This window comes from Alnus glutinosa, chromosome 11 (assembly GCF_958979055.1).
Source record: "Alnus glutinosa chromosome 11, dhAlnGlut1.1, whole genome shotgun sequence".
Taxonomy (NCBI): domain Eukaryota; kingdom Viridiplantae; phylum Streptophyta; class Magnoliopsida; order Fagales; family Betulaceae; genus Alnus; species Alnus glutinosa.
This window is the reverse complement of record NC_084896.1, coordinates 3,462,968-3,490,912: the sequence shown is the minus strand read 5'-3', so window position 1 is coordinate 3,490,912 and position 27,945 is coordinate 3,462,968. Positions and strand designations below refer to the sequence as shown.

The window sequence follows — 27,945 nt, the reverse complement described above, 5'->3', positions numbered from 1 at the left end:
GTTTCTAGAAAAGGCTATTTTGAGAAATATGTGACAGGAGGTATATCTAGATTGAATTCTGGGAATACAAACATCCCGAGACCGAGAGTCAACTCATCCAGCCAAGGCTAGGGACAAACAGGTCTCGTGAACTCAGTTATCAGTCTCATTCCAAAAAATCCAGATTAGAAGTCATAATTCGGGTCTAATTAAAATTCCTTGAAGATCCGGGATCTAATTCCTGAATATCTGGGATCACCTTGAAGATCTGGACTAGATCTTACGTCTGATAAAGAATTCGAGTCATAATCATACTCTGACGACGCTCTTAGGTTAAGTTGGAGTAGAAGACCTAATTAAAGGATCTTTTGTAAATTTCAAATTTCAAATTTTAAGCATTGGTCTTTAGTAATTTTGTTTGTTTAGAACTTCCTTAGGTTTTTTTTTTTTATAAGAGTAATGTTAGAAATTTTATTTTTATCCCATAATTATCATATAATGCTGACGTAATAATCTTAACCAACAATTGAATAAGTAATTTTTTTTTTTTTAAAAAAAAAAATCAAATAGTTGATTAGAACTATCGATCATGATAGTATTGTAGAATAAAAATGTAGTTTTTAATATTTTAAACAAAGGCCGATAAACACTGTATAGACACCTAATATTTAGAATTATTATATTATAGTTGTTATGATACAAGTTTTCGTGAATTGAATTATATTGAGATTCTCTATTTATTTATTTTGGTGTTCTTTGGAGTGAACAAAATTTTGTTGACCTTTTGAATCCACAAGTTTGAGATGACCTAAAAAAATTTATAAATAAATAAATAAATAAATAAAAAGAAGAAAAAGAAAAAGGAAAAACGATGGGCTCAACTATCAAGGATGAAACAAAGGCCGTTAGGACAATCATGCCACATCAGCAACATTTGGATCAGCCAAAACCAAACCCAACCAAAACCTCTCTCACTCATTCCATACTCTTCATATTCTTCTTCTTCTTCTTCCCTCTATCCTAATCCTATGTACGTGAATCCATGGACGTGATTCTCTCTTCGAAGCCGCAAACGCTATCCCTAATCCCATGCACTCCACTTTCTTCTTTTTTCTCTTACAATCTCCGGTCCATCCGCAGAGACTTCCTCGGGCGCGCCCACGCTCTCAGGCCGCCGGCCGGCACTCTTCGCTCCCGGAGGAAACAAAGAAAGCCAGGGCTTCGCGTCCAGTCCTCTCGCTTTCTCTTTAGAGCTTCTCTGGAGTCTCACTCTTCGGTCCTCGTCGTCGTCGTCGCCGTAGTCACCTTCTCTGCAGTCTCTGTCGTCCTCTTCAATCGCTTTAGAAGAAAGAAGAACGATAGAGAGGTCCGTGAACTTACAATTGTACATTTCGAGGATTCGATTCTTTTAATTCTTTGCCTTCATAAACCTTATAGATGACAAATTTATATAGTCTCTCTGTCAAGTATTGGAAAATGTGTGCAACAGTTTATTAGAAGAGCTGGAACTTTAAGTGTTACTTAACAAAAAAAGGAACTTCGATAAATCAATGATTAGCCAAAAAAGAGACAGAAATCAATAGCTTTTGAAATGAAAATTACCTTTTTTCCTTAGCTGGATGGTGTACTAGGCTACTAGTTATGTTGTTGCTATATATGATCATCTGTAGCGTAGATTTTTTTTAGCTATTTTTCCATCACATCCCTTTGTCCAAAAGTGTTTTTTTTTTTTGGTTGGGTTTTAATTAAGTGCACATAAATACCTCTCTTTGACTGCGATGAGATGAAGAATATTTTATTGAATGGAGTAATTATGGGCAATTAATTGATTGAGCATCGGAATATAATTAGGATTTTATTAATTGGGTGAGTTTAAAAAAAAAAATCATTAGCTAATGGCCTGGCCTGTGCTAATTTTATGCTGATTGCAGGTGTCGGGGCCTCCAAATTTTGCGTTATTGGAACTAGGACAGGATGTGATGAACTGGGTCTTTGGAGGTCAGATTCTGGGGTTCGGGGAGCTTCATAAGGGGAAAGAAAGAAACAGGTTAAGGGATAAAATCGGAGAAAGCAGCCATGCTTCTGAAGATGAAGAGGGTCCATTGCTGCTTCGGAACTCTGCTTTGATTGATGAAGAGGTTCTTGTCACCAAAACATTACTGCCACCTGGTTCTGATGTTCTCACATCTATTACTAGTGATTATTCGGATACAAATGGACCTGTTTTTGACTCATGTGCGGTACAACCTCTTACTTCTGCTAAAGAAATGACTGCATTACAAGTGGAAGGACCTGAAGAGGGAATTGCTTCTGATTTAGAGTTGCCTACACTAAAGGATAATATTGAGCTTAATGGTGCTTCTGTTAACATAAACAATTCACCTGCAGAAGTGAATGCATATAACAAAGCAAATAATGAACCTGCTGAAGAGGGCAAAACCGTCAGTGATAATGTCTTTCTTGGAGAATCAGTTAGAGAAGAGCTTCACATTTTTTATGAGGCAAATGAGTCGGTGACACAATCTATGGCGAGTTCAAGCACTTTAAAATCATTTTCTAAGCATGCCTCTGTTCTGAATAGGAACTCTGCTTTGATTGACGAAGAGGTTCTTGTCACCAAAACATTACTGCCACCTGGTTCTGATGTTCTCACATCTAGTAGTAGTGATTATTCGGATACAAATGGACCTGTTTTTGACTCATGTGCGGTACAACCTCTTACTTTTGCCAAAGAAATGACTGCATTACAAGTGGAAGGACCTGAAGAGGAAATTGCTTCTGATTTAGAGTTGCCTACACTAAAGGATAATATTGAGCTTAATGGTGCTTCTGTTAACATAAACAATTCACCTGCAGAAGTGAATGCATATAACAAAGCAAATAATGAACCTGCTGAAGAGGGCAAAACCGTCAGTGATAATGTCTTTCTTGGAGAATCAGTTAGAGAAGAGCTTTACATTTTTTATGAGGCAAATGAGTCGGTGACACAATCTATGGCGAGTTCAAGCACTTTAAAATCATTTTCTAAGCATGCCTCTGTTCTGAATAGCAATAAATATTCTTCATCATTGAGGACCTCTGCACTAAGAGGAGCAGAATTATCAGCACAGGTTTCTCTTCAGACTGCAGGTAATGCCATAGATAACATACAAAAGTTTATTGTTTCTATAAATGGCTTTTCTTTGAGCATTAAGTTTCCATGTTGTAGCAGATAGCCCAGGATTTATTACTTTCCTCACTGTGCTGACTTTATATGAAGGATGTTTGTTGATTCAGAACATGTGCAAGGAAAATTACCAATTGCATGTTATAAAGAAGGTCTTCCCCACAGGAGGAGAGATTCTGGAAAAGTCAATGGATTTCCAAGAGACAGGGAGATTAGAGATATGCCTCTAGATAGTTATAAAAATTTTCCTCAGTTCCCCCACCCAAGTATGATGCAAGTTACTGACAAAAAGCATCCTTCAGAACAACTTAGTGCTTACAATCGATTGCTAAAAGAGGGGCGGTAAGCAAATTTTCTGTTCAATATCATTTACTTGTCTTTGACAAAGGAACTTTGTGGAATACTATTTTCTAATCACAAGTTTGATTTGAAATGTATAAACAAGGAAGCAAAGTTCTGTATTCTTACATTGTGATAGAGTCTATACCAGCCTTTCTCTGTTAGTTAGTTATTTTTAAAATCTAAGAGCTCATCGTTTGTGATATGGGTCTATTAGGTTAACTCAGTGCGTAGAATTGCTTGAAGATATGGAAAGAAGTGGTTTGTTGGATATGAACAAGGTAAGCTGGTAGCTGTATCCTCTTAGCAACTTAACTGTTTCTTAATATTCAGTTATTGAATTTTGAATGTCTCTATTTCTTTGAATTCTTTGGTTTCAGGTTTATCATGTAAAGTTTTTTGAGAAGTGCAAAGGTCAAAAGGCTGTTAAGGAAGCTTTTCGTTACGCAAAGCTGATCCCAAATCCAACGTTGAGCACGTTTAACATGCTTGTGTCAGTGTGTGGGAGTTCTCAAGATTCAGAGGGTAATTTCCTTTATTTTGCGTTGTAGTCGTTCATTGTTTGTCATCAATATGCTTTGAATTCATGATGTGTATTTTGTGCATTTAGGAGCTTTCCGAGTTCTGCCACTTGTTCAGGAGGCTGGACTGAAAGCTGATTGCAAACTTTACACTACTCTGATATCAACTTGTGCTAAAAGTGGGAAAGTTGATGCAATGTTTGAAGTATGGTATCCTCCTTGGTTTCCTTTAGTGTAGATTACCATCAATACATACGATCTTTAACTAGGGTTGCCTCACTGGATTTCCTACCTTACCTTTTGTCATTTTAAAGAAGCTGCTGTGAATACAATAAATTGTTATCTTGATCTCAGTCATATGGTATTCGTGCTAATCACCAGCTAGGGCTGGCAATCCATATCTAGAAGGAAAAACTATTTGCGTATTTATCTTTGCTACTTGTGAAACTTGAAGCTGAAATCTTACTGTCAGTAATTAAATTTTTCCTAAACTCGGAATGAGTGTGAAGTGTTAGAGCAGGCGTGAGAAGTCGAAATATTCGACCCGACTGAACAAAGGAATGCTACTCTGCCCTATCTTGCATTTCAATGTATCTTTCCCAAAATCTTTGTCATCCCATTTCCTGGTAAGAAGTAATGGAAGTATGTGGGGAAATCTAGGGTTTCTGTTCATGAAGTCTTAATGCTTCCCCCCACCCCCCCCCCACCCCCTCCCAAACTACCACCACCACCAAAACACCTTTTTCCCCTCCTGGCACATAATCAATATTGTTAAATGCATTGTTGATTTTGAGTAACTATGAAGTCCTCTGGACATCCTCTGGTTTAGATTCTGTTTTGAGTACAATGTTATCATATTTCTTATTCTAGGCTTGCTGCATTCATTAAATTCATCAAAGTTTTCTACCTAGGTGTTTCACAAGATGGTCAATGCGGGAGTTGAACCAAATGTTAACACATATGGAGCCCTTATTGATGGTTGTGCCAGAGCTGGACAAGTGGCTAAGGCATTTGGTGCGTATGGGATAATGAGGTCTAAGGTAAGATTGTAGAAATATTTTATCTGTTTTCATCATTGCTGATGTGAGTCTATTAAGTTGTTACTTCTCAATAGTTATTTGAAAGAATGTGGTGGCATGTTCTTGTTTACTTCATGCTAAATGGATCTTGTATGCAGTAGAAAGTGAAGCCAGACCGAGTTGTATTCAATGCGCTTATTACTGCATGCGGTCAATCAGGGGCAGTGGATCGTGCTTTTGATGTGTTAGCAGAAATGGGGGCTGAGACACAGCCTATAGATCCTGATCATGTCACTATAGGTGCTTTAATAAAGGCATGTGCAAATGCTGGTCAGGTGCGTTTGTTTGTTCTTTTTTTTTGAAAAAAACAATTATTTTTAATTACAAGAACTGTTTGGTCATTCTCTTTGCAGTTATTAGGCATGTGTGTCACCTTCCATGTTTCTCTTAGTATCCAATTTTTTAATTAACATTTAGTAATCCTTTTTGATTATAGGTTGATCGGGCACGAGAAGTATATAAGATGATTCATCAATATCACATTAAGGGCACTCCAGATGTTTACACAATTGCTGTTAATTGTTGCAGCCAAACTGGTGATTGGGAATTTGCTTGCAGTGTGTACAATGACATGACTAGGAATGGTGTGGTCCCTGATGAGGTACTTTTGTTAGTGTTACTTTTTTCACCTAACATGTATACTTGTGCACTACTGTTTTGTGTTGAGATTGTAATCTGTTAACAGTGGTGAAGTTATTACTACATCAGTAACTTCTTCAAATTTAGTTACTCTGTATGATTTAAGGTCTGGAGAAGGAAAGAAATTATACAGCGGAGTTCCCTCTTTCTCTTTTTAGATTGTAGAAGAGGACAAAGCAATGTATATCTCAATTTGCCATTTGGTGTTTGCATTTCTCTATTGTTCACAAAACTGCTTTGCATTCACAATGTGGAGATTACTTACTCATATTTTGGTCCTTTCTTGCAGATGTTTCTCAGTGCATTAATAGATGCTGCAGGCCATGCTGGAAAGCTGGATGCTGCCTTTGAAATCTTACAAAAAGCCAGGGTTCAAGGAATACAGATTGGAATTGTATCATATAGCTCTTTGATGGGAGCATGTAGCAATGTATGTCTCTTTTAGTAGTTCTGCAATAACATTTATAAAGTGACAATAAAAGAGTTTCCATTCCTTGATTCAGGCCAAAAACTGGCAGAAAGCATTGGAGCTATATGAGGATCTCAAATCTATGAAAATGAAGCAAACTATTTCAACAGTGAATGCTTTGATCACGGCCCTGTGTATGTCTATATCTATTGGTTTTTTTTGTTTTTCAAGATAATCTGATTACGAGTATCGTGAGGATGTTCTAGAAATCTCATAATGAAACTTCATTGCAGGTGATGGGGATCAACTACCGAAGGCTATGGAAGTTCTATCTGAGATGAAGGAACTTGGATTGTCCCCTAACAGCATCACATACTCCATACTTCTGGTGGCGAGTGAAAAGTAAGTGTTCTAAAGTTTGTTAAATTTATCTGACAATCCCCAATTTTGCATTTACATTTTCTTGATGATCTGAAAGCTCTTCAATTGTAAATATTGTTTTGTTGCGACCATGTTTATAGAAAGGATGATCTAGAAGCAGGCCTCATGGTCCTTTCTCAAGCCAAAAAGGATGGGATAATCCATAACCTCGTTATGTGTAGATGCATAGTTGGTAAGTTCATAGGTTTTGCTAATTTCTTGGTCCTATGTTGTTTCCCCTCAATTAAATCTTTCCATTTTTTTTAACATCTCATTTGAAACGTGTAGATTCTTTTGTTTCCATTTTTTTTAAAGGGAATTTGAAGTGATCGTATCTGCTTTGATAAATTTTAGGAATTTGGGATGAGGCAATAGCTTTGTTTACGGGTTTCAATTGTTTGTAAGGAGTCCTTTTCTAATCTTACTGACTTCATTCAGAAAATTGTCAAATATCTTTAAATTTGATGCAAAACAAATTGGGTAGTTCTTCTTGATGTCAAAAGCTCCCCAATTAACTAAAATAATGTTTAAGGTATTGGCAAAAGATAGTATGTATGGTAAAGTTTGGATATTCTGCTGTGTTGTGCATTTTGTGTTATGGTGATTAAATGGCTTTCTCTCATTAGCTCATTCCTGGTTATTGTTTTTTACATCTCACCTAATCATTTCTTGGAGCATTTTCATGGAGTAAATAGAACAATGCGATGCTGACTTCATAGAGCCATACGTACTGTGCAGGATCTTCTATTTGATTTAAAGGGGGCATAATTTACAACTTAAATATTTTTCCAGATTGATTGCCAATAGATTGAGCAGAATGATTCCTTAAGATGTGTAGAACCATATATTTTCCGAACATAAGGATATAGGTTTCCTGGTATTGGTTCCAGAATCTGGAAATGGAGTTGTGCTCTTTTTAGATACCCTTTAAGAAAATGTGGGTTATCAAACTGTCACAAGTTTAGTTAATATTTGTGACATAAAAGTCATTATATTGTGTGTAGCTTCTTTCAAATGACTTTGATTTTTGTTTGAGCTCTAATAGAAGAAGTCACAGATTCCGGTTATTTCTGGCTCAATCTTATTCGTATTTTCAACAATTAAAAATATTTATTTTTAAAGTACAGTCTGTCTTGTGGATAATCAATTTTAATAATCCTTTAAATTTCATCTCTTCGAAGGTATGTGCTTACGGAGATTTGAGGAGGCTTGTAAACTTGGTGAACCTGTTTTGTCTTTTGACTCAGGACAGCCACATGTCGACAATAAAGGGTATGTTAGTCTTTTTGACCACTGCAAATATTCTGTTAGCAAGTGCTTGAATCACGGGCAATCAAAAAACAACATATTTATGCTATAAACTGTAGTGAGTGATCATGAGGTGAACATATTAGAAATGCTCTTCGTTCTCTTTCTGTATTTTCAATTTCATCCAACTTGTAATTGTAGTAGTTATCTATAATGCTTGTGTTTATCATGAACTGTTGCTTTAACACTAATGCAGTGCCTGAGTAATTTCTATTATACTGCACCTTTTTCCCCTCTTTCTTCAGGACGTCAGTGGCGTTAATGATGTACCGTGAAACAATTGTATCTGGTGTAATGCCTACAAATGAAGTTTTATCACAAGTTCTGGGATGCCTGCAATTCCCCTGCGATGCGTCCGTGAAAGATAAACTCATTGAGAATCTGGGAGTGAGTGGTGACACTTCAAGATGCTCAAACCTCTGTTCATTAATAGATGGGTTTGGAGAATATGACCCTCGTGCTTTTTCATTAGTTGAGGTCAGTAGTAGCTGATATTGATTCTATGCTTATACGAAACTCGTGCTTATTATGAAAACTTCCTAGGAGACTATCTGATATTGTTATCAAATTATAGGAAGCTGCTTCACTTGGAATTGTTCCATGTGTATCCTTTAAAGCAAGTCCTATTGTTGTTGATGTAAGAAACTTGGAGACTCATACTGCTGAGGTGAGCTTGTCTCTCTAACACTGCAGAAAATATATTTATGGCGATCATTTCTGCTACACAAGTTCTGAATTGTCATTACAGAAGTATGATGTTCATTGACGATTTCCCCACCCCAGGCGCGGGCGGGGGGATGAGCGAGTGAGGGAATATGAAACTCAAGCTATATGCTTTTTTAGAGTACATGGAACACTTTGTATGTACTATGAACCATTGAAACCTTTTGGTTTATTATATTTTGGTGGTGAAACCTTTCACTTTGAGCAACGAGACCTGCTTTTTAGATACTTTCCTTTTTTCTTTTTATTAATGGTTACAATTGTCCATTAATGTGTGTCTATTGCTTCTTACTTATTTATGACTTCCTTTTGAGTTACATAACATGTGCTAATGACCTCGAATATGTCAGTACTGAATCTTAACATCTACGCTGCATCTCTCTCTCTCTCACTCACACACACAAATTTTAAGCAAGCTACATGTGCTATGATAGTTCATGAATTCAAATTACTGAAATTCTTTAAAAATTTGCCAGGTCTACCTGTTGACTGTTTTGAAAGGTCTCAAGCATCGGCTTGCTGCTGGTAATAACATCTGAACTTTTTTACTCTCCTTTTCCAGATTTGACCTATAAGTTAGTTGTGGTCCAGAAGGTAATCTAGCTGAATGAATTTGTGAAAATGATCAGAAATTGAAAAGAATTAATTTGTATGAGTAGAGAAGTTTCCGTGAATGTCAGCTTTTCTTTATCCCTTGTGTTATCTGTACGTAGTTCACTGTTTTCATTTTCTCAAACATCATTGCAATACATTTATTTCCATTGAAACATTTTGTAATTTGAATGAATATGGGACAATTTAACTTGCAGTGATATACATAATAGATAAAGAAAATAAGTTAAGTACTTCACTGAAATATGGTATGCAACTTGGTGTGTCAGATTTTGTTTCCATATCAACAAATAACTGTTATTGCTTTGTCAAGTTTACATGAAACTTGAGTTGGATCATGATGTAGTTGTGTTAAGTTGCAAACTCGGCCAAGATAAGCCAACTATGACTTTACATTGTTGTGTTTGGTGTCCCGTACAAGCATCTCAAAGTGGGGAGCAGCTGCCTTTTTATTCTAATGATATCTTGGTAGTTCCCCTTTATTGTTTTCTGATTGAGGAATATGCTAAAATATTTAATCTCTCTAATCCTATGAACAATTTGGATGTTGGACATTTTAATAAAACATTTCTTACTTATCAAAAAATAAATTTGGATGTTGGACATTGAAATTACATCTTATCATACCTAGCCCCAAATTTTGCAGGTGCAAAGTTACCTAACATAACCATTTTACTGTCTGTGGATGAGACAAATTTTATTTCTCCGAAGGGGGAGAGGACAATCAATCTTTCAGGAAGGTGAGAAGAGCTTGTTAGTAATTAAAATTATTTTTCTTTTGACTTAAGTATCTTGTATCTAGGTTAAGCATCTTTCAATGTATGTGTCTTGTTAAATTTGATTTGTGCAGAAAAGTATGAGCTTATAACCAAGATAGCATAACTTGCAGTACAAATAACTAAACCCATCCTCGAGCAATATAGCTATTGGGTTTGAAAAATGTAATGTACTTATATTTTTCTGTCTATATTCTGAAGTTTAATCGTAAAGAAATGATAGATTTATAGAAGAGAATAGAGGTGGAAGAAGATGAATCGCAAGCTGGACACTTCGAGAGGTCCAGAATCTCCAAGCTTTATTCAAGGAAAGCCTAAATTCCATGGACACTGTTTACACATTGACAAATTCGATCCAGATTCATTCGTGGACCTGGGTTATATACAAGCTTCCAACTATAACTACCCCTAACTACTAACAACCCAACCCACTAGTTCTAAAACTAACTTCTAACAGTTCAGTCTATCAAGCCATCTTAACCTAATTAACCCCCATTAAGCCCACTATATTATCCCCTTACATTCCCTTCTCCTTCAAAACACCTTGCCCACAAGGTGTAATTTTTACAAGAAAAGCCCACTTAAGGAAATAACAAAACGCAAAGTATTACCAATAAAACGCAAGTAGTCTTCTAAAATTCTCTAATGTCTTCTAGCTGTCCACGTGTATTGTCTTCACTAATCCTCTGGAATTCTCTATTGTGTGCCCTCTACGAATTTTACTGGAATTACCTTCCAGTAGACTTACAAAATCTACTCCAGTAGACTTGCAAAAAATTTCATCTCTTTTGTCTCTTCAACTCACAGTACTTCTCTACAGCCTTCAGCAACTTGTCACTTTTCCTTACATTTGCTGCACACACTACAACACACTTGTCTTCCCAATGCTATCTTCTTCTCTGTCAATCTATTGCTTTGCTCTTGCTTTGCCGTCCCATTCCTTTTTCCTTCTTGAGCTTCTGGGCTTATTCTATTCGTAATCTTCCAACGCCATCGATGCTTAAAAACCACACAATTATTTCGATCACCACCACCAATTCCTCTCTTTGCAAGTCTCCTCCCAAACAGCAAACTCAAAAACCCATTGCCCTCTTCATCCCCTCCTGTATATGTCAAACCAAAACGAAAGTCAATTCTCATCCTCTTCTTTCCCTTAACCAAAATTACACCTAGCCCAACATCACCAAAACCCATCGAATCTGTCTCTTCTTTCGAACCCGACCCATTTCCACTCAACCTACAAACCAGGTCATTCTTCCGCATCTTCAATGGCTGGTTTGAAGGAGGGATTGATGTCAGTAAACGCTTCTTGAGTCCTGGATCAAATTTCCATCTGCCACACCAAAGAAAGAAGATACCATCCCAATTTCTTCGCAATTGTTTATCAAACACATTCTCAGCATCACCATTCTGTGCCTCCCTGTCTGGAAAAAAATTTTCGAACCCTTGCTCCAACAAGTAGTCTTTCTTGATTTCTTGATGTTGCTGGTCGTCCTGCTTCCTCTGCTTGTCTTCTTCAAATACACTTTGGTCTTCTTGTTCTTGAATTTCTGTTTCAATAGATTCCACTGTAGTACTGGACGCCACATCTTCGTTCTTGATCGACTCATTTCGTGCTTCTTGAATTTCCTCACCAGAAACTTTTTCCAACTTTTCAATTGTTGATGGACCAAATCTGGTGTGCAATTCCCTCACAAAAGCATCCCAATCGGGAAACAGCCCACTATCCTCCCCATTTTGGAACCATTTTAAAGGAATCCCTTCCATATAAAAAGAAGCTACTTTGATTTTTCGATTCTCAGGAATTTGATAGTAATCCAAGTATTGAATAGCCTTAGATACCCAATTGGATGGATTATCACCATCAAAACTGGGAAGGTCTACTCGCATCTGCTGGGGTTGGGAATTCCTACTCCCACGACCAGAAAATTCAGGTATCCAAGACTCCACATTTTCCCTACTAGCCTTATTATCATTAATAATAGGGGATTTGAATTTTACCAATTTCTTGATGTCTTCTGCAACTTCTTGGAACTGCATTTCCTCCACAAATCGAGCATGGAAATCTTGAATCTGGTGTTGTGTGGCCTTCAAAGACTCCTGGATTTGCTTCTGATTGTCCTGTATCTGTTTGTAAATATCCTGCGTCAATTTCACAGTTTCGACCAACTGATAAACTCCGATGCCATCCACCATTTTTCGCCAAGATCGGTGACTAATCTGATACCACTTGTAATGTACTTATATTTTTCTGTCTATATTCTGAAGTTTAATCGTAAAGAAATGATAGATTTATAGAAGAGAATAGAGGTGGAAGAAGATGAATCGCAAGCTGGACACTTCGAGAGGTCCAGAATCTCCAAGCTTTATTCAAGGAAAGCCTAAACTCCATGGACACTGTTTACACATTGACAAATTCGATCCAGATTCATTCGTGGACCTGGGTTATATACAAGCTTCCAACTATAACTACCCCTAACTACTAACAACCCAACCCACTAGTTCTAAAACTAACTTCTAACAGTTCAGTCTATCAAGCCATCTTAACCTAATTAACCCCCATTAAGCCCACTATATTATCCCCTTACAAAAAACCAAATAATGGCCATCATAGCATTCTACACTGATTAACTGTTACGTTTCAAATAAATAATTAGATTTAATTATTTATTCAAAATCCAATGTGATCAGTTCCACATCTACTTTATTTGGTCACTCCTAAAAAATTGGCCACATGGCCCACATCTTCTAGATATTTCAGAGAATAAGTGCACAACATATGTTTGAAGAGACAAATAATATCAAAGCAAAAGAAGTTATTGAGATAATTATCTGAAGTTGATGGTGCAAATTGTGGTTAATGGGATTATATTTGGATAGTCAACATTCTCTTTATTTTTTAAATAAAAAATTAAGCAGAACAGGTCACTTAGCAAATAATTTGTAATTAATCTCTTATTTGTCCGTATTAAAGATCGTGTGGATTTTAACAAGCTCAAAATTGCCATCCCTATCTTGGATATCATCACATATATAATATTGTGCCTGCCACATGGTGTGATGATAACGGCCAAATGGTGCTCATCCTCACTTTTTGCCGAATAGTATGTATTTCACTTGCTATATTGGAGTGAGTTGTCAATGCCACTTCTGAAAGGTTTCATTTTAGAAAATGTAGATCACAAAGGAGTCACTTGCCATCACCTTGAAAAACAAATTATACTGATCCTATTCTGCAAAGACAATGTTAGTTGGTTGCTCTTTAGGAGCCTGTTCATATCATACTTTCTTTACTCATGTCATACTTTCTTTATTACAGCCTAAATATAAAGATAAACAGTAATCTTCAAGATGAGCTAGGTCCCTTAATTGTTAGGATGTGAAGTGCAAATGTGGTTTTTCCTTTGTAGGCTTATGTGATCATTAGTGCTTTGGTGATATGTGTCTTTTGCATCCTTCCCTCACACTTGGGTTGCATCCAAGTTGCGCGTTTTAAATAAATTCCTTCATCCAAAATATTAGTGTTTTTCTTTGTGCTCTCTGCTATCGGAACCGTTATGTGTCTTGATTGACTTGTCTTTGTATTATTACCATGACAGGGCTAGCCAGGCAGTTGCAGCATTACTTAGAAGACTTGGATTACAGTACCAAGGGAATGAATCATACGGAAAAATCAGAATTAATGGGCTATCCCTGAGAAGATGGTTTCAGCCAAAGCTCACTTCTCCATTCAGTGGGAAACCAGGAGATTGGAGCTCATCCCAGTCACGACTAGGAAAAGGGATCATCCATCAGCAGCGCAACATTCGAACTGGAAATCTGTCTCTGGATTAAGGTGGCAATGTGTATTCATTCCTACCAGGTGACAGCTTCACAGTATCTTATGCAACTATACTGGCAGAAGCTGATGCTATTAACAGTATCGTTAATGACTCCTGTTTTGGGGTGTCCCGACAATTATATACCTGCACGTGAGCAAAAGATTCTCAGCTTCTACTCGCCACTTCTCCAACTACCTTCAACTATTAATCAATTTAGGATATGCACCTCTGTATGCATGCTCCTCGGAATGCAACTACTTTATCTCCTAACCCTAACTTACCACTCCATTCTTCGAAGATTGACACGTCAATAGATGTTGTAAGCACCTTCTGTCCACAGACTGAGGAAGATTGTGAGCTGAGGAAAATAAAGTGAATATACCTTCTTTGGTTCAAGAATTTCTTGCAAAGTGAAGAGATAGCCTTTGATTTCAAGCAATTCATGCAAAATGAAAAGCGAGGTGGCGCACTGTGAGCATGTTGTCCATTTTGAGATGCATTGCATTGCAAGGTCATGATCTTTGATTTCAACACCAATTCATGGAAGGAGAAGGGACAGATGTGGAGCTCTGTTTAGCATGTTTGTTCATTTTGAGATTTACCCACTGCCTTTTTAATTGGCTACAGCTTCAGTGATGGCCCCTTTAATAGGGCATTACGAGCGTTAAATTAATAAACTAGCTAGAGAGCTGCTACATTATAATATTATAGTTGAGTAAAGCAGATGTAATTTGTCTACGTACAACTATTATAGCCTTATAGGCTGTTCGGCATAGCTCTCTCTCTACTCCATTTTGGGGTGCTAAATTTTGTTCCGGACAAAGTTTTTTTCTAAACTGGGTTGGAGGAAATTTTTCCAACTGAGGTTGTTAAATTCTTCCAACCCAGTTCGGATTCGGAGCAAAGCTTTGTCATTTTGTTTCGGGATGCAAAGTCAATTATGCAACATTTTCATTTGGGTAGGTGAGTATATTGACCCACCCCTTCCTACATCATGATCCAGTCCTGAGGCATGTTAATTAGGGAGCCATTGAAGTTTTCAACCGGAAGATCAGGAGTTAAGAGAAAAGTTCTTAACAGAACTATAGGGGATGGGCCGGATTGCAAAAACTTGAGTGTGATTCAAAGTAGTTAGGGGTTTGACCATTCAAGCATGTTTTTCTGTCAATTAAGAAAATAGAATTCTTATTATTTTTTTTTTTTTGGCGAATAGACAGAAGAATGATTGGAGGCAAGTAATACCGATTTTTATCTGGTGAAGGAAAAGCTTGAAACAATCTTTAGTGGATTATGTAGGCTTGACATCAAACAAGAATTGAGGAGTACTTAAACATTGAAATTGCATGTGGGGGTAAATTTGGAGAGCTCTGGTAATTCTTAAACTCTTTCTTTTGAATTATCTAGTGCTTGTTGATGGGTGGCGAGTGGAGGAGATCGAGGTAGTGGTGGTGGTGGAGGACGAAGGAGTTGGGGCGGAGAGGAGTGGGAGTTTGTGGTGGTGGCGGCGGTGGTGGAGGACTCGGGAGGAGATTTTAAGAATTGCACCTAAAGTATTGCAGGGGATCACTATCTGCATTCCTTATCCACCCCAATCCTAACCTATGGTGCATCAGCCCCACATGTTCCATTAAAGTCATCATCGATCATTGAAAAACGTCAGGTTGCTTCAGTACCAGAACATGACATAAGACATGATGACACTGTGGACCTCGTAAGAGAAAAAAAATCCATGTGAAGTTGTCCACAAATGAGATATCAAGGTTATATTATATGAGCTGCTACTCATTATATTTTTGAAGCTTGTTTTGCCCCGCGGGGGGGGGGGGGGGGGGGGGGGGGGGGGGAGAGGCTTCAAGTCTCCCCCTCCTGGTGCCGGTCTCTCCCTAGCCTTCACGGGCTAGGGTGGTTTTTTTGTCATCCCAATGGTCTCCAGTGGGATGTTTTGTCCTCCCAACCTTAGGGTTGTGGTGCTGTGGTCTCTCCCGGACTTTGATCCGGTGAGGCTGGTGTTTTTTCTTTTGTTGTTTTGTTTTTCGTTTTTGTTGTTGTTGGTGCAAACAGAGGGTTTCTCAAGCTCTTGCCTATGGGTATGGCGGATGTCGGTAGGTATTCGGTGAAGATGTGTTTTTTGCTAGATTTGTAAGCCTTCGCTGGGTGTTTGTTGACATGAGCTTTTCTTTCGTGGTCACCGGCCTCTTCTAGTCTCGGTCGTCACTCGACGGATCTGTGTGGTTCTCTCCTGCGCGGCGCGTGGCCAGCACGCGCTGGGGAGTGTCCTCCCTGGGTGAGCGCGTGAGGGTCACCGTTTGTTTTTTCGGCTTCGTCTTCGTGTCGATCTGGTCTTCTGGAGGTCGTTCGATGGCTAGAAGAGTTTCCGAAGTCGGTGCGTGCTCAACACGCCTTGTGCTCCGGTCGCGGTGCTCATGGTGCTGGATGTTTGGTTGTCTCTGTTTGAATTTGTATATTCTTGTTTCTTTGATCACAGCCTACCTCTTGGTAGCTGCTTTAAGCCAGGATTTTCCTGACTTTGTGGATGAAGTTTCTTCAACTTTATTCACTACCTCGGCCTACGGCCATTGTTGTAACCTTCGGGAGGTGTTTCTCACCTTTGTTCTTGTACTGGTTCTTAGGCTTTTGCCTTGTTGTAATCCCCTTTGGGGTTCTGTTTTATCAATGAAGGTTCTGGAGATTTGTTCAAAAAAAAAAAAAAAAAAAAAAACAGATTTTTCATTCTATATTATATTTTATTTTTTTTCCTTCTTTTCTTCTGTTCAAATTTTCAATATAATGATAAATGAGACTCTCATATATATTCCATAATTAGTGAAATAATTAAGTAAAAAAAAAATGATTTATCAATTTAATTAGTTAGTGGCTGACTTATCAACCATACATTCTTAATTATTACATTAATTATGAACCGACACGCTAGTTTATAAGGAAATTATAGTAAAACCAATAGTACCGTAAGCATTTTCCAAACTGGAATCCACAAACAAATTTGGACAAACTCTACAAGGTTTGAGGCTTTGAGCTATAACTTTAATGACCTTTTTGGTGTAGCCGTGTAGGAGCCTGCTCTTGGTCTCTCAATATCCCTTGAAGTTGGAGTGCAATTCAATGTAAAACAATCTCAAACAAGCTATAGAATCTGTTGGTGAGGAGTTAATAGAAGATTTCAAACACAAGAATTTCATTTCTGGGCCGGGAGAGCAATTTACTCTTGCCCTGTCCACTCATTTACATTTTGTAGTTTACTAGAAGTTATCAAAATTGTGAAGTAGTGCTACTGCTATGTGTTCTCCATTTCTTCACGAGGCATGCTGCAGTTGAGAAGTCATGAGATCGATGAAGGCGTCTTCTTTGCAGGGAATTGTTAGACCACCCATTGGATGGTTGAATCCGAACTCTTCCTCAGCTCGGCTAAGCAGGTTTTGGAATGAAGGATGGTTCAGGACAGATATTGGAACCACAAACCTCTTTCTTTGGACCTCTCCCACATAGACTGCAATGTGGCCTCTGGGAACATCCGACTGGTTTCTGGTCTGAAGTTTGAGAAGTTGCTTGGCATTGGCAATCATCGATGGCACACGTATAATACCCATGACTAGATTGAAGTGTTTGATTGATATATAGAGCTTGTTGAAGCTTGTGGCAGCTGAGTTCTTTGGAGTTTGAAGGCTTTAGGCTTCTCTGGTGTTTGTATTTATACAGATAATCAGAGAGAAACTGGTGGGAGTGATGTCAGGAAACTGGCTGCTGGGGAAGCTGAGAGGGCCTACTTTCACATGGCTTTGCTCAGATAGCTGCAACTCATCACTCATCAGGGTATTTATCCACTAACTTTTGGTGCAACAGACCCACCTGTGTATTGGAATTGACGGGCCAACCAGAAACACATGCAGGCTGGTTTCACTAATTTTCTGAGCTTTTAGTGCTTAAAAACAGGTGGCCGTACATTGGAAAACAAAGGGCACCACACCCATGTGATTAACTTTTCTGCAACGAAAAAGCTATGCACATGCAGGGAAGAGGAAGAGGACGACATGGGCGATGGACCCAATAGTACTCGTGCCAACTTGAGATAGATGAACAGATTATTAAATGTACCAGGGGCCATTCCTTCGGATACGTCTACATCATCACTCTAAAAAGATAAGTTAGGTTACCATTGAAGTTTCCTATAATTAGTTATAAAACTTAATCTTATCCACTAAAAACTGACGTTTGATTTAGTACTGATCGATGAATACCTTTAAAATCTAGGGTTAAATACTTATGGTATGGTTTAAAACTTTATTTTTTGCCCCCTAAGTTCTTGTTTTTATCGATCATAGAATGTATTTGTGCTATGAGAAAAGACAGAAATGGTATTTTTGTTTATTTTTTAATCCTAAACTAACGTCCCACCATGCCATTCTATACGTGTCGACGTACCTATGCGATACTTGTCTCCAGAGCCGTATCAGCGCTGATGTGGCTACTATATATAAAATCTAGAGGTGGTTGATAGCCACATGGGGGGGGCTAGCTACCCCCATTTTGGCCAAGGGGGTAGTTGAGCCACCCCCAAAGGCCATTTTTGGGGGTGGTTCGGTGGCCTACCCCCAAGGGCCAAAACCAATTATTTTTTATTTTTATTATTATTATTATTTTCACTTTTGCCCCTGGGGTGGCCAAAGGCCATAGGGGTGGTTCTGCCATCCCTAGATATGTTAATATGGTGGTGGCCGAACTACCCCAATGGTCCATAGGGGTGGTTCGGCCACCCCATGGGCCAAAGTGAAAAAAAGAAAAGAAAAAAAAAAGAGGTTTTGGCCCATGGGGTGGTTCGGTCACCCCAAAATTGGCCTTGAGCCACTCCTAATATATTTTTTTTTTAAGTCCTTAAAATAACTTTTTAGGGTTTCAGAAGTCATTAATTTTGGACTGGCAATATATGACATGACCCACAAATCCAACATTAAATTAGTGGATCAAAGTTGAGTGATTTGACGTGAACCCAACTAAGAATTAACATATTAGAGTTAAAAGTTATAATCCATTTAATTAAATAAATCTAAATCAAATTAAAAGTAACTTATATAAGCACAAATAGCCTCTCAATGCTCTCATTATGGCTTGTTAATATCTTCACTTCACAGGCTCCACATGCATGTGGAGTTTTATTCCAACCTAATAAGAAAACCTGCACATCTTCTCGTACAGTTAGTGTACGTATGGTCATTCTATGCAGTCAGTTTTGGCGTTTTCTATAATTCGGGCTTCTCGATGTGGTCGCGCCAGTTATGTGCCGCCTAATCTGATACAAATGTCGTGCGGGACACGCAATTTCATGAGCATGGATACTACTTCATGCACTTTCCACCATGGACTTCCGCCTCAACCGACCACTCCATCACGGGTCGGATCAGAATGACTACAATTATTCTATTAGAATGATAAAAAATTTAAATAGGTGATTATGAAAGATGTTTTATAAGATTTATTTCACCGAATAAGTGGTTAGATAATCTAATTTTTATTTGGTTAAGTGAATTTCATAAATAGTCTTTCACAATCATTTATCTGAATTCTTTACATTTTGAACAGATAATTGTGGACGATCCTAATCCCGCCACCACTTATCTTCACTGTCATGGTCTAATTGCATCTGAGAGTACTGCCCACAAGAACTTTAGGAGATGAATTACGAAAGTAATGTTGAATTTAGAACGTTCGTTCGGGATACGACAGTCTCAATCGATTCTTGAAAAAAAATATATACGGCCTTTACTTTCGTAAACTTTCATAGATTCAAATTTGGAAAGAAAGGTTATGTAACGTCTATTTCAAATTTGTTAGCTAGGGCCGTGCTACATAGATCGATTTGTAATTTTAGTTTACCACAAGAGCCTTTCATAAACTTTTTAAACTATATGGAGTGATTCGTAATTATGACATACCTTAAGGACCAATAATGCAATTATCTTTTTAAATATTTATAAGAAAAAGCTCGAAAATTACATCAACTGATCCTGGAGCTGTTTAAACGAGAAGCGAGATGAATAAAATCTTCTTCTCGACATGGAATTGTAAGGCCCCCCATTTGATGATCGAAACCAAACTCTTCAGCTGCCTTGCTCAACAAGTCCTGGAACAGAGGATGCTTCAAGTAGGATATTGGAACCACAAACCTCTTCTTCCTCTCTTCCTCTCCCACGTAAACTGCAAAATGCCCTTTTGGAACATCTACAACGGTCGGACGCTTAGATGGCGACCGCCGTCGAATAACTTGCTTAGCATGAAGAACCATCTCCATCAGAAGAACACCCATTTTCTCCCACTGCAACAAAGACACAGAATTTCTCTCAGACATTTCTTTTGTTGCTGTTGTTTGTTGAAAACGATGAATGTTAATGATGTTTCTTCTAAGACTCATTGTTGGGTTATTTATAGGAGATAAAGTGAAGATCGATGCTTGGTTTTTCAACATGTGCATTGTACATCGTCCTTGCGTGACGGGATTTAGGAGTGTGATTGTGTCACAGACCCAACTTGGTCCCCATCTGAGGCTAAAAATAGGCTAAATAGCTAATTCGCCCACCGTTTTGGAGTTGGACATGTTCTTGACGTCAGTGCTTCAATGAGTACTCAGCTCTACATCCGAGAATTCATCCAAATATTCATATATTTTTCCCTTGCTCCTCTCTCTCTCTCTCTCTCTCTCTCTCTCTCTCTACCTTACACACATTTCATTTGTTACTACAATATTATTGCATTTAATTATTGTTTAGGCGGATTAGGCGACCATCTAAGGCCCCAATTTAATAAGGCTCCTAATTTAAAAATATTAATAGAGATTTATTTCTAAAAAAAATAAAAAAATTAAGGCCTTAAATATGATCAATACACTTAAATAAGGCCACAAATCTTGGTAAAAATAAAATTAAAAAAGGCAATAATATAATGCATGACCCAATTTAATAAAGCCCCAATTAATGAAGATTTATTTTAAGAAAAAAAGTGCTTATAAAAAGACGAATCATCAAAGCATTGTTTCCGACAATGCCCTCAGTCAATGCCTTAAAATATGCTGCCTAGGGGCCTTCTCCCGTCAAAAAACTGCAGATTAAAAAAAAAAATCAGGCCTTAAATAATTACCGTCTGGCGTCCATCATCTCGCATACATTTTCGCTGAGTTGGCATGTTCCGTCTACCATTAGTATTTTTTTTTTCTTTCCTTTTTAATTAATGGTGAATGGAGCATGTATGCCAACTCAACAAAAATATGTACAGAAGATGAACGTCAGAATGCAAAGAAACGTATCTCGTTTTGAAACTCATTTAAATCAGAAATGGAGACTGAGTCAGTATACATGTGCCTATGAAATTATTGCCCAGATATACCGCAATATCCGCAACTGCGCGCCAATTCCTCCTGCAAATTGTTCTGTGACGTAATTAACCAGTCTAATATAAGTCAATAGTTCTTATCCCTAATTAATTAAGTCTTTTCTAGTCATGGGCCTCATGATCATGGCCAAACAAAAATAAAAGAGTACAACCTCAAATTATTATCCAATTTTCTCAAAGTTTACAAATTTGTATACCCTTTCACTTATCTTCCTCTGTTAGAGTTTTTTTTTTGTTAAATTCAATGGAACATAGGTCAGGTGCGACTATTGGACGAGTGTCTACGTCTCTTTGATGAAAAGAAACGCAGACAGTAAAGACTGAAATTCAGATACCCCAATTGTAGGGGATCCTATATATATATATATATATATATATATATAGAAATTAGCACAGACAGAGATCTAGCAATCAAGTGAACAATGTACTTACAATTACATGACTTCGTACAAATGGTAATGGTAAGAAGTAAGAACCCACAACACAAAATTTAGGAGACCGGCTTGGCTGTCTCACTCTCTCTTTGATAATTTGTGTCGTGCCACATATTTATGAGCAATTTAGAGCTGAAGTTAAACTGATGAAGTATTCTTCACTGCATGGAATAGTGAGACCGCCCATGGGATGTTCATATCCAAATTCTTCCTCAGCCAGGTTTAGTAAGTCTTGGAATAAAGGACAGTTCAAGTAAGCAATTGGAATCACAAACCTCTTCTTGAATTCTCCAACGTAAACTGCAAAGTGGCCTTTTGGGACATCAATGCTTGTGGCTGAGACCATTCTGATTCTTGCTGAAAGAGTTCTCTGCAGCTTTTGCTTCGCATTTACTATCCCCATCAATCGGATTCCCATTTTTGGAGTGGAAAGGAGAAGAAGAAAAAAAGCACTTTGAGAGGTTGATTGGATGAGAGAGCAGCTTTAGTAATTGAATGCTTAGTTCTTTGAGTTGAGATGGCATCTTAGCACCTGAACTTATTTATATAGGCAGGGGTCAAGCCTTAAACTTGGCTAGAATAGTGGGAGCTTGACTGAAGAATGTTGAGAGACATGTCAGGTGAAGTTATTGTTGAATGTTCACATGGTTTGCCTTGTCTCATGCAAGATATCATGCCCTACCATTTTGAGTGGGGGAAAAGAAAAAGAGAGTTTCAACTTGTGAAATAATATTATACATGCTCTATGGGCTATGTTTTGCAAGAACAAAGCACTAGTTTTTGGTGCTAGACATTTAGTTTTGGCGTCAAGGACTTGTCTTGATTAGAGAGGATCTTGAGATTCATTTTGCTTGTTCACATAAGCATTGAACTTAGTCTTGTGTCTTTCAGGGACTTTTTTGTGCCAACTAGCCAACCAACCTCTGGGGTCACTCTGATGACTTCAGGCCCCCAACATTTATCCAAAACAAGGTCTCAACTTGCGAAATGCCTGCTTTAGATCAGCTAAGTCATGAACAAGTAGCCAAGACTCATTCTCTTAGACTCATCATGAACAACTAACTTGATGAGTTTAAACAAGTTTCAAGAAGCTTTTAACCTGAGGGCAGCAGAATTTAAAAAGAAAAAAAGAAAAAGAGCTTCTATAAAAAATATATATTTCTCATTTCTTTCTTTTTTTTTTCTTTTTTCTTTTTTCTTTTTTTTTTTTTTAAAAAAATACAAAATAGACAAGCAACAACTACTGCAGAGCAAAACTACTACTGAAAAAAGGTCTGGCTGTTGCATTTGGTAAAAGTAAAAACTGATTTGCTTCATTGGATTGAGATATTGTGCAATACAATGCCACCGAGTGTAATACCATTTATCTTGGCTGATCTTTAAATAAATGGCTAAGATCGCAATAACACATAGAAGAGAGAAAGAAGGGGTGGGAATGCTAGCCACCAGGGTAGTAATTGGGGGTAGCTTAACCACCCACTTGGCCACAGGAGTGGTTTGGCTTCCCCTAAACCGACTATTGGGGGTGGCTGAACCACCTCCTTTGGCCATTGGGGTGGTTCAGCCACTCCAGTAGTGGTGATGGTGGGAGATTGGTAGTGGCGGTGCGGCAATAAGGGTGGCGGTAGGATAACATGGCACGTTCTAGGATTCTAAAATGAATCACCCAAATTAGAGCTATTGTACCCGATCTCAATCCTTCTTCTTCACGACAGTGATAGAAAAAAGTTCTGACCATTTATTACTTGGGGAGTTCTTGCAATGAGGCCATGATATAGCATATTAAGACATACACCACTAAACCCAAAAGCTTAAACTAACGGATTTGAGCACAATTGTGTTATATTAACTATTCACACTTGTAATATCCTTTTAATGTGAGACTTAATTGCTTTTCACTCATATATGCATACTCAACGCTATGTTTGTCTATGTATAGAGGAAATGAGGAATGAGGCTGTGAAGAGCACTTAGCACTAAAAGTCACATGCTTCTGTCTTCCCATTAAATTGAGAGTAGTTCACACTATGTGTATGTTGCAAGATGATGTCCTCCTGTTTGTGGATATATGTTGTATTAATACGTCTGCCTTTTTGTTGAATGCATAGCCAAACTCAGAAGATTATATATGCTTCTTAGATGACTTCCTTTCAGGAGTACAGTATATCATCAGACTACCATAAGTTTGATAAGCACTAAAAAGTTCAATTTGCCTAATTCTTACAGAGCCCTTTCTGTAAAAAACTAGTGATTTGAAACTATACACAGATCGATCGACAAGTGAAAGATTTTACTGCTCTAGACTTTTGAGACATTTTAGATTAGAAATGCTCATGGTCCATATGTTGTGTTGAAAGAGAAGAGTGACGTGAAATTATGAGGATGACCATCTGATGCATACCAAAGAAGGAACTGTGCAGTTGCTTTATCAATGCCTAGTATTTAGACTTAAAGTTCCTGTTTGTGATAGTTGATTGGCATGACTTCCAGCTATGGCCTATCAATTGAAATACTTGAACTTTCTCACGGACATGAAGAATATTTCTCCAAACCATGGCTTGCTGGTTAGGTGGCTTGGGTAAACTAGGGTCTATTCAAATAGCAAGGTATAAGAAGTTATCTACTTGGTTGTTTGGTGCTTCCATTCAACCTAGCATCCCTTCAAAATCAGGCTCTAGTCCAAAGGATCACCAACTCCTCACTTATATGTTTCTCAAAACATCATCATATGAACTGCTAACCATTGGTAGGGTTACAACATGCATGCCATTGTCCAAATGCTATATCAAATTCTTCAACAAACATGTAGTCTGGTGTAGAGTTTTTACATTGGAGGTGGTGACTTTGGCCTTAAAAAAGTTGCTTGTCGTGTTTGGTTTCCGAAATTTTGTTGTGATTATATTAGCGAGTTATTTCCATCTTATGCCTCGACATGGCCGAACCCGACAAGCAAACACATTTTGTCACCCATATTTCTAATTAGCACAGAGAGATCTAGAAATCTAGTTCAAATGACCATAATACAAAATCTAGAAATCAAGTGAACAATGTACTTACAATTACATGACATCGTACAAATGGTAATGGTAAGAAGTAAGAACCCACAATACAAAATTTAGGAGACCGGCTTGGCTGTCTCACTCTCTCTTTGATAATTTGTGTCGGGCCACATACTTATGAGCAATTTAGAGCTGAAGTTAAACTGATGAAGTATTCTTCACTGCATGGAATAGTGAGACCGCCCATGGGATGTTCATATCCAAATTCTTCCTCAGCCAGGTTTAGCAAGTCTTGGAATAAAGGGCAGTTCAAGTAAGCAATTGGAATCACAAACCTCTTCTTGAATTCTCCAACATAAACTGCAAAGTGGCCTTTTGGGACATCAATGCTTGTGGCTGAGACCATCCTGATTCTTGCTGAAAGAGTTCTCTGCAGCTTTTGCTTCGCATTCACTATCCCCATCAATCGGATTCCCATTTTTGGAGTGGAAAAGAGAAGAAGAAAAAAATTGCACTTTGAGAGGTTGATTGGATGAGAGAACAGCTTTAGTAATTGAATGCTTAGTTCTTTGAGTTGAGATGGCATCTTAGCACCTGAACTTATTTATATAGGCAGAGGTCAAGCCTTAAACTTGGCTAGAATAGTGGGAACTTGACTGAAGAATGTTGAGAGACATGTCAGGTGAAGTTATTGTTGAATGTTCACATGGTTTGCCTTGTCTCACGCAAGATATCATGCCCTACCATTTTGAGTGGGGGACAAGAAAAAGAGAGTTTCAACTTGTGAAATAATATTATACATGCTCTATGGGCTATGTTTTGCAAGAACAAATCACTAGTTTTTGGTGCTAGACATTTAGTTTTGGCGTCAAGGACTTGTCTTGATTAGAGAGGATCTTGAGATTCATTTTGCTTGTTCACATAAGCATTGAACTTAGTCTCGTGTCTTTCAGGGGTTTTTTTGTGCCAACTAGCCAACCAACCTCTGGGGTCACTCTGATGACTTCAGGCCCCCAACATATATCCAAAACAAGGTCTCAACTTGGGAAATGCCTGTTTTAGATCAGCTAAGTCATGAACAAGCTAGTAGCCCATGAATCATTATCTTAGACTCATCATGAACAACTAACTTGATGAGTTTAAACAAGTTTCAAGAAGCTTTTAACCTGAGGGCAGCAGAAAGTAAAAAAAAGAAAAAGAAAAAAAGAGCTTCTATAAAAAATATATATTTCTCATTTCTTTCTTTTTCCTTTTTTTTTTTTTTTTAAAAAAAAAATACAAAATAGACGAGCAACAACTACTGCAGAGCAAAACTACTGCTGAAAAAAGGTCTGGCTGTTGCATTTGGTAAAAGTAAAAACTGATTTGCTTCACTGGATTGAGATATTGTGCAATACAATGCCACTGAGTGCAATACCTTTTATCTTGGCTGATTATTATAAATAAATGGCTACGATCGCAATAACACAGGGTTCATTAGGTTCTAGGATTCTAAAATGAACTGCCCTAATTAGAACTATTGCTCCCGATCTCAATCCTTCTTCACGACAGTGATAGAAAAAAGTTCTGACCATTTATTTCTTGGGGAGTTCTTGCAATGAGGCCATGATATAGCATATTAAGACATACACCACTAAACCCAAAAGCTTAAGCTAATCGATTTGAGCACAATTGTGATATATTAACTATTCACACTTGTAATATCCTTTTAATGTGAGACTTAATTGCTTTTCACTCATATATGCATACTCAACGCTATGTTTGTCTATATATAGAGGAAATGAGGAATGAGGTTGTGAAGAGCACTTAGCCCTAAAAGTCACATGCTTTTGTCTTCCCATTAAACTTCTCGGTCACCCTATGTGTATGTTGCAAGAGGATGTCCTCCTGTTTGTGCACATATGTTGTGTTAATAAATCTGCCTTTGTTGAATGCATAGCCAAACTCAGAAGATTATATATGCTTCTTAGATGACTTCCTTTCAGGAGTAAAGTATATCATCAGACTACCATAAGTTTGATAATCATTAAAAAGATTAATTTGGCTAATTCTTACAGAGCCCTTTCTGTCAAAAAATAGTGAGTTTAAACTATACACAGATTGATTGACAAGTGAAAGATTGTACTGCTCTAGACTTTTGAGACATTTTAGATTGGAAATGCTCATGGTCCATATGTTGTGTTGAAAGAGAAGAGTGATGTGAAATTATGAGGATGACCATCTGATGCATACCAAATAAGGAACTGTGCAGTTGCTTTATCAATGCCTAGTATCTAGACTTCAAGTTCCTGTTTGTGATAGTTGATTGGCATGGCTTTCCAGCTATGGCCTATCAATTGAAATACTTGAATTTTCCCACAGACATGAAGAATATTTCTCCAAACCATGGCTTGCTGCTGGTTAGGTGACTTGGGTAAACTAGGGTCCATACAAATAGCAAGGTATAAGATGTTATCTACTTGGTTGTTTGGTGCTTCAACCTAGCATCCCTTCAAAATCAGGCTCTAATCCATAGGATCACCAACTGCTCACTTGTATGTTTCTCAAAACATCATCATATGAACTGCTAACCACCGGTAGGGTTACAACATGCATGCCATTGTCCAAATGCTATATCAAATTCTTCAACAAACATGTAGTCTAGTGGCAGAAGGTTTATCAAATTAATATCGAAAAATATGATCCACATGCATGTTAGATTCTATATCAACTTGTCTTTCATCCAAATGGTTTTTTGGATATGCATTCAGCAGGTAGCAGACCATGATCCATTGATAATAACTTCAATTGGGCCACAATAGTTTGGGGGCAGTATGAATAGTTACAGAAAATATAAAGTATGATTCCTATCAGATCTCATGATTGGTTGGGAGGCAGAACCATGTGAATCCTCATGACATATGTCCTCAATGAAGCCTCATTGTTCTTTACTCATTACCACTAAATTAATCCATGAATTTTCTGTCCTTCAGTTCTAAGGATAGCCACTCAGTGCCATTACTTCTGTCATTTTCTTAATCTTATATATCCAAATCTTATGATTAGGAGAAATTTACAAAGCCTAATAACAAAGATCCTGGCCCAAAAAGTCCCCAACCTCTAAAACCCTTAAACCTTTTAAAAATGAAAATATTCGTCAAAAAAAAAAAAAAAAAAAAAACCTAGAGAATGCAAACGGCCTAAAATGGTGATAAATGACGTTTTAAAGTACCTAAAAACTATGAGAAGTTAAGACATACCTCTTCAAATTACTACACAATTGACAATATCCTCCCCGAATTAATTGGAACAATATTTTCTCAAATTATCAAAAAATTGTTTCTAT

At 37.7% G+C, this 27,945-nt stretch overlaps 5 protein-coding genes across 5 annotated transcripts; 1 reads left to right on the top strand and 4 right to left on the bottom strand.

Annotated features, from left to right (window-relative positions):
• The first annotated feature begins 904 nt into the window (after positions 1-904).
• LOC133881531 (pentatricopeptide repeat-containing protein MRL1, chloroplastic) lies at positions 905-14,782 on the top strand. Its single transcript, XM_062320476.1, has 19 exons — positions 905-1,345; positions 1,911-3,108; positions 3,256-3,487; positions 3,702-3,765; positions 3,865-4,009; positions 4,095-4,210; positions 4,917-5,045; positions 5,186-5,359; positions 5,521-5,685; positions 6,013-6,153; positions 6,227-6,326; positions 6,426-6,534; positions 6,654-6,745; positions 7,734-7,824; positions 8,106-8,337; positions 8,435-8,527; positions 9,060-9,108; positions 9,842-9,935; positions 13,571-14,782. The coding sequence occupies exons 1-19, from the start codon at positions 1,022-1,024 to the stop codon at positions 13,803-13,805; spliced, it is 3,783 nt and encodes a 1,260-aa protein (XP_062176460.1). The 5' UTR covers positions 905-1,021; the 3' UTR covers positions 13,806-14,782.
• Positions 14,783-16,968: 2,186 nt separating this feature from the next.
• Positions 16,969-17,617, bottom strand: LOC133881848 (auxin-responsive protein SAUR24-like). The gene has a single exon (XM_062320893.1). It carries the CDS (start codon positions 17,395-17,397, stop codon positions 17,104-17,106), a length of 294 nt encoding a protein of 97 aa, XP_062176877.1. The 5' UTR covers positions 17,398-17,617; the 3' UTR covers positions 16,969-17,103.
• Positions 17,618-19,799: 2,182 nt separating this feature from the next.
• On the bottom strand, positions 19,800-20,191 carry LOC133881830 (auxin-responsive protein SAUR21-like). The gene has a single exon (XM_062320875.1). The coding sequence runs from the start codon at positions 20,148-20,150 to the stop codon at positions 19,800-19,802; it is 351 nt and encodes a 116-aa protein (XP_062176859.1). The 5' UTR covers positions 20,151-20,191.
• Positions 20,192-21,704: 1,513 nt separating this feature from the next.
• Positions 21,705-22,117, bottom strand: LOC133881847 (auxin-induced protein 15A-like). The gene has a single exon (XM_062320892.1). It carries the CDS (start codon positions 22,037-22,039, stop codon positions 21,737-21,739), a length of 303 nt encoding a protein of 100 aa, XP_062176876.1. The 5' UTR covers positions 22,040-22,117; the 3' UTR covers positions 21,705-21,736.
• A 2,574-nt stretch (positions 22,118-24,691) lies between these two features.
• Positions 24,692-25,170, bottom strand: LOC133881846 (auxin-induced protein 15A-like). The gene has a single exon (XM_062320891.1). The coding sequence runs from the start codon at positions 25,096-25,098 to the stop codon at positions 24,796-24,798; it is 303 nt and encodes a 100-aa protein (XP_062176875.1). The 5' UTR covers positions 25,099-25,170; the 3' UTR covers positions 24,692-24,795.
• Positions 25,171-27,945: the final 2,775 nt, after the last annotated feature.